This window comes from Podarcis bocagei, assembly GCF_964188305.1.
Source record: "Podarcis bocagei genome assembly, chromosome: 3".
In the NCBI taxonomy this organism is placed as follows: Eukaryota; Metazoa; Chordata; class Lepidosauria; order Squamata; family Lacertidae; genus Podarcis; species Podarcis bocagei.
In genome coordinates, this window is record NC_138127.1 from 58,669,543 (window position 1) to 58,681,887 (window position 12,345).

The window sequence follows — 12,345 nt, forward strand, 5'->3', positions numbered from 1 at the left end:
TTATGACTGGCAGCAACGTTGCTGACATTCCGATGCCTGCTTAAAACCTCTATTTTCCCAAGCATTTATGGGATACTATTTTGCTGCTGTTAATTGGTTGTACTTTTATGTCAGAAATTTTTATTTTGTGTTTTACCGGTATTTTACCTGCTCTTAACTTGCTGGACTGTTGTCGCTGCTTTAAATAAGAATAGCAAAATAATGACGATAACAGTAGTAATAGTTATATTGGTGAAAGGTGAATTTAAAATGCTACTGGTGAAAAGAAAGGCAAGGAGGAAGCAAATAAGAACATTAAAACTGCTTGGCAACATTTTAGATACTGTATAGGAAGGTGCAGAGGGGGTGGGAATCAAGACCAATGCTTTATCTGCTACACTACTTTTTTCTATCTTGTACAACATAAGCTCCTCCCTCAAAAAAAAAAAAGAGAAAAAAGCAGGATGCTGCATAAAATGTTCGTTCAAAGCTGTATGATTTCTTCCAAACACAGATTTTAGTCTTTTGGTTTATTGGCAATCCAGTGCAAAATTTCTAGACTGCCAAGTCCAAGGCAGCTGATCCCTTACTGCTGAATGTCTTGCCCAGTTCCAAAGCAGACTTGCAAATCTGGCTATTGCACTCTTCCTCTCAATCTATTCCTGGGATCTGATGACAAAGATTGCTTTAAAAATGAGGTTTCTAAGAAAACTCATGTGCCTGAGTCCGGACTGAAAACTACAACCCTAGCCGGTGAAATGTAAATTGCTCTTGTTCGTCTAAAAGGCTAGTGATAAACAAAATATTCATAGCTGCATTCACCACTACCACAACATTCAAATATTGTCTGTGTTCTTCATAGTTTTACTTTACCAAGAACAATCAGCACTATTTTGATAACTTGCAGGATATCACAGAATTCAACCAGCTACTGTTATACGTATAAGGCAAACTATTTTGAAAATAAAGGAGAAAGAATCAATGTCAGGATAAGCCTCGTTATAAATAAACATGCTACAAAACCAATAGTTATGCACAGTGCTTTTTTTCCTAAAAAAAAAAAGTTTAGAAGTACTCTCATTTTCCTACTCATATTGAAATACTGCCCCTCAATGAGGCCAAACTTAGATTCACAAAATGTTTAGGGGTATGCATACCCCTGCGTCCCCCCAGGAAAAAAAGCACTGGTTATGCTCAGTTAGCCATGGAATATTTTAGTTATTCTGCCCTTTTGTCAACAGGTTAGAACAAACAACTGCAACCCTCTCACCACAAGCCAAAAGGCACAGCTGCAGTTACACCATGGGTTGGATCCAGATAAAGGCTGCAACCCTAACCACACTTACCTGGGAGTAAGCTCCACTGAATTTAATAGGACTTGCTTCTGAGCAGGTCACACAGTGAGCTTCATGGCTGAGTGGGGATTGAAACCTGATCTCCCAGGTCATATTCCAGCACTCTAACCATTAGACACTGACTCTCAACACCACACCAGTATGAAGAGAACATGATTAGTGCCCACTGATAGCCTTACCCTCCATGAATCTGTCTAATCCCTTTTTAAAGCCGTACAAGTTTCAGGTACTCATAATACTTTCCTGTACTACGAGAAAGGGGAGGAAAAAGTCAGGGTCAAACTAGATGTGGCATTAAATGCATTTCTGCATTTAACATATTTTGAAAAATGTAGACATAGCTTCTGGCGGAGGCTGGTGAATAATACAATCAGAGCTGACTGGACATTGGGAAAAGTACAACGCTTTCTTTCTCTATTGCTAACATGAAGAAAACCCATTTTCTGAAGCTAGTATTTACTCTGGAGTGGGAATCCCCCAGTGGCATCAAATGAGGGGAGATTTAAAAAAAAACTAACTAAAAATTGGGGGGGGATTTCCTTACAGTGCAAATTGCCACTTCAAAGAAGTGGCTTTTATATCGACAACAGGAGGCAAGGAAAGCGTTAATTTCCCCTTCCCCTGCTGTGATCCCAGCAGAAGGAGCTCACCTGAGGAGATGGCACCACTATGCTGATTCCAGGGAAGGGTGGTTTGGTGCAACTGCACCAGCAAAGTCAGGCAACGTTGCCAATGCATTTGCACAGCAACAACTACCCCTCCTGGTAACAGCAGCACACCTTCCAGGAAACTAGAGTCCACTAGTGGCTCCAGACTACCCAAGAAAGCTGTTTCCAGATCCCAGTAATAATCAGTCTCCCTCAGCAGCTTCTATTTGCATTTTTAAAAAGTGTGCACACATAGCACCACATCCACTTCAACCCTCAGAAGCCCACCATTATGTGTTAGAGCTTGGTTTATGCCTGCAGCCAGAGACCTCCGACTTTGCTGCATCCTTAACACCACAGGCAGGATGCCCTGCATGGAACAGAGGCAGATGAGGTGCCTAAGTGAATCCATATACAACATGATCAGTCCAGGAACTGCTCAGCCCTTGGACATCCGGACCCATGTGAATGCTTCCAGATATTTGGGTGTTAAGGAAGCAAGAGCTGCCATCAAACTAAGCTGTCCTGGGAATGCTGTTTTCACTCCTCCAGTCGAATTCTACATGGAAATGAGATGCTTTAACCAAAAGCTGCCCTAAAATATATTATTATTATTATTATTATTATTACGCTAACATTATTTTTAAAATTTATGCTGATCTCCTTAAAACCACAGTAAGGGTTTGTCTGCATCGCGAGAGACATAAGATGAACATCAGATGGCTACACTGATTTTTTATTTTATTTTTTGCATTCTAGATGTGACACTTTGCAGGAGGCTACCTATCTCTCAAAAGTCTCCAGATGTTTCAGCTGTTTGTGGGTGCTCGGTTGCACCATTCTGCAACAATGCACTGGTTACCAGTCGGGAATAATTTTGGGTGCTGGTAAACACCTTTAAATTCCCAAATGCCTTGGGCCAGGTTTAACTGAAGGACCATAGAAAGGCCAATTTCTGCATCCCAACTAAACAGATGCAAGACTGTTTGAGACGTATAACATATTCTGTGTGATTGTACCAAAACTGTGGAAATCTTCAGGAAAACTGCTTGGCTCCTTTCATCTCTATTCTACCACCTGCTCCACATTTCTTACATTTTGACCATCTTTTGCTTGCCTGGTTGAAATTTTAGCAGCTGATCTTGCCACTGGAGCTGTCTAATCTTAATGACACTTAAAAAGGTGATTTTATTGAAATTATTATTATTATTATATTATTATTATTATTTTGCTTTTTTATAGTGGTGCAAGCACTGTTTTGACAGTGGGAGGATAGGATACACAAAATAAATATTGCACATTTTTTGAAGAAGTGAATGTTTTCCTGCTGCAGTAGAGACTACATTCAATTTTAAACATTTGCTTCATTTAGCTAATGCCTTCCTATTCTCATAGATGGCTGATTTCAGACACTACTTTTAATCTAATATTTAAGATGAAAAAATCATTCATACTTGCAAATATCCAGTAATAAAAAAGCAGTAATATCTGAACATCAGATATTCAGCCGAGTCTCCTGGGATTATTTGGAGCACACAAATCTAACTAGTAATAAGTTCTATGTATATAAACTAGTTACCGGTATGTCATTGAAGATCATCATCAAACAGCCCCTGGTTCAGTATATGAATTTGTCCAGTCCATCATGTTTGGCTTTATTATGAATCAAATCCTGTTCTTCTCTAGCTCAGAACGCTAAGAGAGATTCTGTGTCTGCACCACCAGCATTCAGCAGACCATCGTTCAGTCATCTGCTTTGTTGCATGTGCAGAAAAGCAAGATTCAGGATGTCAAAATTATACGGCATGGGCTTGTTAATATAATAAATGGCAAAGAGGAGAACTCATTGTGATGTTATGTATGAATTAAGTGGTGTTGGCCAGAGATACTTAAGAACCACACATGTCCTTAAAAAGAGTCAATTTGCTTACTAGCAGCTTATACCCTCTATTTACCAAATACTGTAAAGAATTACAATAGCAAAGCTTTGATCGGTTGCTCCAATCTCCAGCCTTCATCTATTCTTTTCCTGTTGTTACATGCAAAGCAGGAAGGTTTTTGCAGTCCCTCTGCATTTTTGCAATTTTTGAAATCCTAGCAGGGTTAATAAATAATATCACCTGTCTAAATTAAACAAAACTAGGGATAAACGTAGATTGGAAATTTCTGTTGGCAGACTTTCATTGGGTTGAATAATCCCAATGTAATGCATGTTGGAGCCTAGTAAGTATTTTGTCTCTTTAAAACACAAGTGTTTTGTATGTACACTGGTACCTCGGGTTATAGACGCTTCAGGTTACAGACTCTGCTAACCCAGAAATAGTACCTCGGTTTAAGAACCTTGCTTCAGGATGAGAACAGAAATTGTGCAGCGGCAGCAGCGGGAAGCCCCATTAGCTAAAGTGGTACCTCAGGTTAAGAACAGTTTCAGGTTAAGAACAGACCTCCAGAATGAATTAAGTTCTTAACCTGAGGTACCACTGTATACAGCAAATCATTTTAGGATAATCCATGGTGGTAATATAAAAGAGAACAGCCACACCCCCACCCCCACATACACTCAGATATTGTGGCATCCTATATACTTCAAATGGTTTACACAATTACATTTTCACAAAATTAGCAAACAGAATTATTTTTCCTGTCAACTGGGAAGAAAGACTTTTAAATATGTTTATGTAAAAATAAGTGTGGCAAGTCAAGCATTCTGAGTTTAGTTCCATGATTTTACAGTATCAATGAACGTACATGAATCTGCAGTGGATACACATAATATAGGTGCACAAGCTTTATCTGCTCTCTGAAATGAGTACTTGTGGCATTCACTGGCACTGAGTGCCCTGCAGACACTTGTTTCACCACTGCCCAGCATAAGGTAGAGCTGAGCTGATGCATTCGGAGCTTGAACCCTACAGCCTACAAAGGACCAGCAGCCATTGAGGCTTTGAAAAAGATACAGTAATCTGGGCCAAGCTCAATACCTTGGCTGCAATGGAAGTGAGTCAGAAATTAGGTGAGCAGAGCAGAGGCTAGGCGATCACTCGCTAATTAAACATTTGCAAATCTGAGGAAGTATGCTCATCAGTTCTACTTTGTTTCCAAATAAAGGTGTCGTTGCTAACATAATGTACTTTTGTCCGCCATTACATGAGGTTTCTTGACAAGCAGCGGTTTTGAAACCATCACATTTGCACCGCGCCAGTGTTCTCTGTGAGCTTCCATGTTCATTGCAAGCAACCCAGTAGTGTAAATAGCACTTCACTTGCAATCTAGCTTTCAGGTCTCTGTTCAATGAAGGAAGGAAGGTTTTCTGAAAAAAATATTCACTTCCAAGCAACTGAAAAGAAAATAAACTGCATAGAAATATGCACAGAAGGTTTGGGTTTGCCTGCAAGTGACTGGACTTGTTTTCACAGACAAATAATTTAGGATTGGAGAGGATGGCTTTCCTTAATTTTGATGCTGAAGGACTCTAATACAGAGGAAGAACGAACACCTTCCAGAAGCCCCTTCAAAGCAAATGGTGGAACGCCATGACTGCGTCATTGTGAAAATGTTTGCAGAGCACACCAAGAACCGGGTTTGGTGCAATGAAGACAGACAAAAACCCACATCATATCACCCCCCAGAAACACATCCATGGCGGAGACTGAATCTCCCAAGTCTTAATCGGCTTTTACGGCATTTTGAGCCTCAACATTTTGAGAACAAGGACAACTGACTCCATATTGGATGACATGCATTCCCTCTCTTTTGGCTCCAGTCTCAGGTTTTTCACCTGCCAACAAGGCAAATGCACCGTCTCAATTCTGCCATGGGCAGAAACACATTTACAGTCCACAGGGGACACACAATCTCCAACTTGCTCTTCACAACCATCGCTTGGACCACTGACCCCCTAACACACCCCAATCCCTCCTCTGCATTGTAATGACAAGCCCTTCAAGACTGTGCCTTGGCTTGGAGTGAAACCTAGGCCCCAGTAAAGCAGAATAAGCACCAAAGAGAAAGAAAACGAGCAGGTGAAAGAAAGAACAAACAACTGCAAAAGTGCCTAAGAGATCAAAGGAGGGCAGGGCTGATCTGCTTTCCCACACCAGCTGCTAAAGTGCATGGCAGCTCCCCACACAAAAGTGGGGGGGGGGTGCAGCAAAGAAAAAACCACAACTTTCTCTCAAGTGCGATGCAAGTACAATATTTGCAGCAATCGGCATCTTGCAACTAGCACCTTGGCAGAGATGGAGGATTTGCCAAAGGAGGAAGTAAGGAGACCCTCCACCAGTCTTTCCCACAGAGAAATGCACTCTCACTCACCAGCTACCCCCACTCCCACAACACCGCCAAACATACTGATCTCCATATAATATTTTCCCAATGCTCCAGAGACAGACCGAAAGGAGCACACCATATGCAACTGAAATAAAAGGGCTGGGGAGGGAAGAACGATTGATCAGCCACGCTGCAGCCCCTCCTCTCATCACTTGATCAGCCAATCAATCAATCAATCAATCAATCGTCCCTTTTGTTTCCTCTCCTGCCTTTTCACCCCTTCACTCCCAAAAGTTCGACAGTACCCCGAGACACACAATAGAAGTATATATGCAATCACAGAGCCTGGACTAGAGGGAATCTGGCCTAAATTTGACAATCGCCAGCCCAACTCAAGCAGCTGGTGGGGGACCTGGTCGGCTCAAAGATGCATTCCTATGCTGGATCCCACTCTTAATATTTTCCCCTGGCAGGCGAACCAGCTTTCCGCCCCCCTCCTACCTTGCTCTTCGCTGTCCCCCAACTGGGTTTTGGGTTCCTCCTCGGGGAGGCCGGATCCTCCACCCTCGGGGGTTTTGCGTTTCTTCGACATCTGGACGGGGCTTGGGAGTAGAGTTTCCTTCCCCCCTCGCTCTCTCTCGCTCTCTCTCTCTCTCTCCAGGGAGATCGGGAGGGAGAAAGCGAGACACACACGCGCGTAACACACACCGCCGCGGATGGAAAAGAATCGCTGCTTAAAAAGGGGGAGAGACTTTAGAGTGGCTGGAGAGCAAGGAGGAGGCAGGGTCTAAGTGGAGCAATCCTACAAATCACAAGCCCATCCGCGCAGCCCCACGTCGAAGGAGGGTTGCCTGGTTATGGGATCTGCTCCCCACCCTCCTCCAGACCACCACCATTATTATTATTATTATTATAGCCTTTTTCGGGGAAACTAATAAGTGGAGGTGCGAAATTCAGAAAGTGGCCAACTGATCATGGAAGGGGGGTGTTAAAAATTAAGGAACGCTGCGTAATAGCAATAGGGAAGTCCTTCTAAACATATTAAAATATACATATATATTAGGGACGGGGTGCAGCGCGAAATGTTTCTAAATGAACCTCAATGAAGGTGAGGAGGACTTGCAGAGAGCGAGGAGGAGGAGTTATTAACCTGGGACTCACGGGGCTGCAAGGGGCCCGAGTCGCCTGCAGGGGGGGCGCTTTGCTTTGGGAAGCGGCGTGGGGTGCGCGGAGCGCGAGTCCTAGCGGATGAAATTCACGCCAGGGGGCGGAGAGGGACCAGATGATCCGTCCAGCCGGAGGAAGGGGGGCAGTGGGCAGGAAAGCCGGATCGGGCGCGGGGCGCGTGGGAGGAGCCTGCTCGCTCCTCCCAGCTCCGATCCCGGATCCCTTCGGCTTGCTAGCGCCGAAGCACGCTGCCTAGGAGAGAGCCAGTCCCCTCGAAGGAAGTTGCGCCGGACTCTTAAGGAATCGTTGCGAGCAGCCGGCGCTTCGCAGCTGGCCACCAGGAGTTCACGCGCAACTCGACTCCTAAGCACGCGCGCTCCCCGGTTACGGAAGGTGGACTCCCAGCAGTCGGACAGGATCTGCGTCCTGTCCCGCTCTCTCTCCCCACCATCACCCGCACCTGCCCCAAATGCCTCTGTAACCCTTTCCACTCCAGGCTGCCTCGATGCTTCGGCAGAAGCTGCCACACTTTTTCTTTCCCTCTGTCTCTTTCTCCCCCCCCCCCCCCACACACACACTCCGCCAACCTTTGCGGCTTTTCTACCACCTGCTCTGCCCTCCGAGGCTGCTGCGTTCTCCACGCCGCCTCCCCCCCCCCCCCCCGCTCTTCACGGACACTTACCATCCAAAACTGCGCAGCGAGCTTGATCTCGGTTGTTTCGCCCTCTGGGGCAAGTTTGAAAGAAAGGGGTTCAGTCCGGAAGGCAAAAGAGAGACGAAATCGGGGAGGACTCGCCGCAGAAGTGGCTGGAAGTTAAGGTCCCCACCCCTCACCCCAATTCCCAGCTTTTGCTGGTGCAGACAATAAGAGCAGCAGGTGCCCCAAGGGAACCTGGACGCCCCAAGGAGGGAACCCCGCGCTCGACAAGTCTTGCTTTAAGACATGTTGGCTGCTTGGTTCCCTCTCCATCCGTTGCCCGGAAGCTTCTGCAAAGCCCTTTTGCAAGGCAGCCACCCCCAAATCGACTGAGTTCATGATTACTTCTTTTTCTCCTCGAAGAGAGAGAGAGAGAAAGAACTGGGCTGGCTGATCCCTCTCCGGTCCGTCTGTTAGCGGGCTGCTGTGCCCAGGATCTCTGGGCAAAAGACTGCGCGCCTGGCTGGAAGTTGCAGAGTTTTTCTTGAGCGCGAGAAGGGGGCTGAGGGGTTGGCCGCATCTCACGTCCAAGAGGAGGCAATGACGTCTGTAGCTCCATTGCTATAACAGCGCCAAGGCTGCAATTGGCATTTATTGAAATGATAAGGGGCGCTCGGGCGTAAGCAACCTGCACCCTTTCAGCAAGAGACTTGGAAGCCGAGATGATTTGCAGCAGCGCTCACACCCTTCCTAAAACAAACGTAAAACAGTTTGGAAAAGGCTTGGAGTTGGGGAGCGGGGAGAGAGAGAGAGAGAAGGAGGGAGGGATCTCTGCAGTCACCGACGCTTCTGTAGAGCCACAAAAACACACGATTCCTTACAGCCGGCTGAGAACTTGAACCTGATGAGGCTGAAATGAAGAGAGGCTGAAAGTGATCCGACGCCCTTTCTGTCTCTTTCCAGGCTGGGAGATGGGGGAAATCTCCCTAATATTAAAATTTAGCCCTTCTATTCCCAAGGGCTCAAGGCACCTTATTGGTCGCTCAAGAGACCAGAAATCCAACAGGTGAAGCTTTTCCCCATCAAGGAAGCTGGTCCCTACTGAATCTACGTCACGTAGTTTGCCCGGAGGAACGGCGCAGCAGCGAGCCCCAATCCCCCCCCCGCCCCATATTGTGATCGGCTAAATGAGGGGAAGGGGTGGAAGTAGCTCAGAAGGTCTTGGGTTCGATCCTCGGGTTGGGTTGGGAAGGCCCCCTGCCTGAAATCCTGGAGAGTCGCTTGCCAGTCAGTGTGGGCAATAGTAAGCTAGATGGGCCAAGGATCTGACTCGGTATAAGGCAGCTTTCTTTGTTATAAGGAGCCATTTCTGGCTACCAATGGCCCCGTTTCTGGCTATGGATCTGCTGCTGCAGCAGGGTGAGGAGGAACGTGGCAAAGCCTCACAGGTGTGTGACGCAGGTGGAGACGCTTCCTTTACTCTGTGTTAGCGACGTGTATGTGTACTTTAAAAGGCATCGCAATTCTAAATCCACGTCCCTGGACGCACTGCAGAAATAAAGAATACACACGTGCCCCCACCAAATGCCATCTCAGCCAAGAAGAGGGAAACCAGAAAGGTAACCTCCACCCCCGGCCGCCCCACCCCCTCACCAGGTCCTTCGTCATTCCCAGCTAAAGTACAAACTCGCGCTCTCTCACGCGCCGCCGCCGCTCTCCTGCTCTCAAAAAAACGACAGCTTGGAAAGATGTTCAATAACCCAAAGAAACTGCCTGCCAACAGCACGCTGCTCCAGGATAGGAGCAAGCCCGGCCGCATCAGCGCTGCCCAGCGCTCCCATTGCACGTCGCGGAATCAAAACACGCACGCAAGCAGACACGCGTTCTCCACTGCAGAGCACTCGCTCCCCCGCCCCCCAAGCGGGGCCACTCTCGGGAATCGCTCTTCCGCCCCCGCTCCTTAAAATCCGGAAAAAGCACGGCATTCTGTTGTGGAATGCGTCCGTGGCAGGCGTGGGTCCATAAAGTCTAGGGGTTTGGGAGGAACACACACGTATCAGCCGTGTTCACGCTTTAAGAGTGCGACCCTAGACATGTCTACTCAGGAGGAAGCTCCATTAAGTTCGATGGGACTTATGTCCAGGGAAGCAGGCATAGGAAGGATTTCAACCAAAGTCAAGTGTGGGGTTGGAGACCAGAAAGATAAAGCTACCTACACTTGCATGGAAAGAGAAGGGCCTCTATATCACATAATTGTAGAGTTGGAAGGGACCCGGAGAGTCATCTAGTCCAACCATGTGCAATACGATAATCTCAACTAAAGCATCCATGACAGGTGGCCATCCAACCTCTGCTTAAAAACCTCCAAGGAAGGAGAGTCCACCACCTCCTGAGGAAGTCCGTTCTACCGTGGAACAGCTCTTACTGTCAGAAAGTTCTTCCTGATGTTTAGTCAGAATCTCATTTCTTGTTACTTGAAGCCATTGAGTTGAGTCCTACCCCTCCAAAGCAGGAGAAAACCAGCTTGTCCCATCATCCAGTGTCAGTCCTTTAGATATCTGAAGGCCCCAGTTTCAATCCCTGGAATCCCCAGGTAGAGCTTTGTCCCCTGTCTTAAACCCATGAAAGCAGCAGACAATCAATGTCAACAATACTAAGCTAGATGGTTTGACTCTGTATTGTTGTTGTTGTTTAGTCATTTAGTCGTGTCCAACTCTTCGTGACCTCATGGACCAGAGCATGCCAGGCACTCCTGTCTTCCACTGCCTCCCGCAGTTTGGTCAAACTCATGCTGGTAGCTTCGAGAACACTGTCCAACCATTTCGTCCTCTGTCGTCCCCTTCTCCTTGTGCCCTCCATCTTTCCCAACATCAGGGTCTTTTCCAGGGAGTCTTCTCTTCTCATGAGGTGGCCAAAGTATTGGAGCCTCAGCTTCAGGATCTGTCCTTCCAGTGAGCACTCAGGGCTGATTTCCTTAAGAATAGATAGGTTTGATCTGATCTTGACTCTGTATTAGGGTAGCTTCTTATGTTGGAAGGGCAATTTGGGGTGGGCAATGTTGGAGGAGGAGGAATGCTTGGCTCTTCAAGTAAGAAGCTTGGGGTCCTTGTCCTTCTCCCTGCCAAGGACCTAACTATGAAGACAGCCAAATGTTGCCACAAATATCGCAGAACCATGGATTCCAGGCAAAACCATCTTCACTCCACAGTGTCTGGGTCATGGAAGAAAGAAAGCTAATAGAACATTAATTGCCCACCAGCAGACTGCAGAATCCTGGATCAAATATGTAACTACAGTCCAGAGCTGTGAATACATTTACCTGCCACCTGCACCCAAGACATATACTCTCACCCTCTGTCTGTGCCATAAAGCAGTGTTTCCCAACCACTGTTCCGCGGCACACTAGTGTGCCGCGAGATGTTGCCTGGTGTGCCGCGGGAAAAATTAAAAAATTCGAAAGATTTTTTTTTAAAAAAAGTCAAATTTTCGATTGGGGCGCCGTCACTAGATGACCCCTGGGGTTCCCTCCCTCCCTCCCGCTCTGCGCCTCCCTCCTCCTCCTCCTCCTCCGGGGAGGCCCTTCCTGGCTCTCGGCCAAGGCTTGGCGGCTGCCACTCACTCACTCGCTCGCCCACCCGTCCCTCCATCCCTGCACCCGGCCTCTCCCCCTCCGTCCCCGGCGCGGGGGCTGCCGGGATCCGTAGTCCCCTCGCTCTTGGGCTCCGCGCCCCCGCGGGGTGCGCGAACTACGTTTCCCAGCGTGGCCTGGCGGGCCGGGCGTTTTGTTTGAAGCGCTCTTCTCCCGGCCATGGAATGAGCGCAGCGGCGACGGCCGGTCGGGCAGGGGCTCTTCTGCGCAGATCCCGCGCAGCCTGCCTGCGCCCCCGCGGAGATCGGGCGGCAGGATGGAGCCCGGGGATCCCCGCGGAGGCTGCCCCCCAGGTAGGGCTGCGTCGGGGGGGGGTTTATTTTTGCAATGCTGCATCCGCGCCGGAGGGGACGCATCGGACCGCGGGGAGACCCCTTGGCGGGCGTTCAAGGCAATGCATGCGTGCAGGCGTTGCATGGAGTGCAGTGCAATGCAATGGCAACGCGGCGCCCTGCATGCATGCATGCAACTTCCACCGGCGCTCCGGACTTGGCAGGTGAGGGGGGTCCCCAGTGGGTGGCAGAGAGAGCCGGGAGGGCGAAGGGGAGCCAGGGGGGAGCAGTGCTGCTCCCCGAGCCGAGCCCAGGGGGAAACTTCGGCGTCGTTGCGCCGGGTGTTGGAAGCGGAGGCTGGCGGGGGCCC

At 48.1% G+C, this 12,345-nt stretch overlaps 1 protein-coding gene across 5 annotated transcripts in view; it reads right to left on the reverse strand.

Annotated features, from left to right (window-relative positions):
• Window positions 1-8,592, reverse strand: part of PDE10A (phosphodiesterase 10A) — a 198,655-nt gene extending 190,063 nt beyond the window's left edge. For 2 of the 5 annotated variants that reach the window (XM_081188205.1, XM_081188201.1), the window contains exon 1: window positions 6,752-6,976. In XM_081188205.1, coding sequence (XP_081044331.1) covers window positions 6,752-6,842 — 91 coding nt within the window. In that variant the 5' untranslated portion in view covers window positions 6,843-6,976. Of the gene's footprint in view, window positions 1-6,751; window positions 6,977-8,099 lie in introns of those variants that run through there. The other 3 variants (XM_081188206.1, XM_081188204.1, XM_081188207.1) reach the window with 2 other exon arrangements.
• Window positions 8,593-12,345: the final 3,753 nt, after the last annotated feature.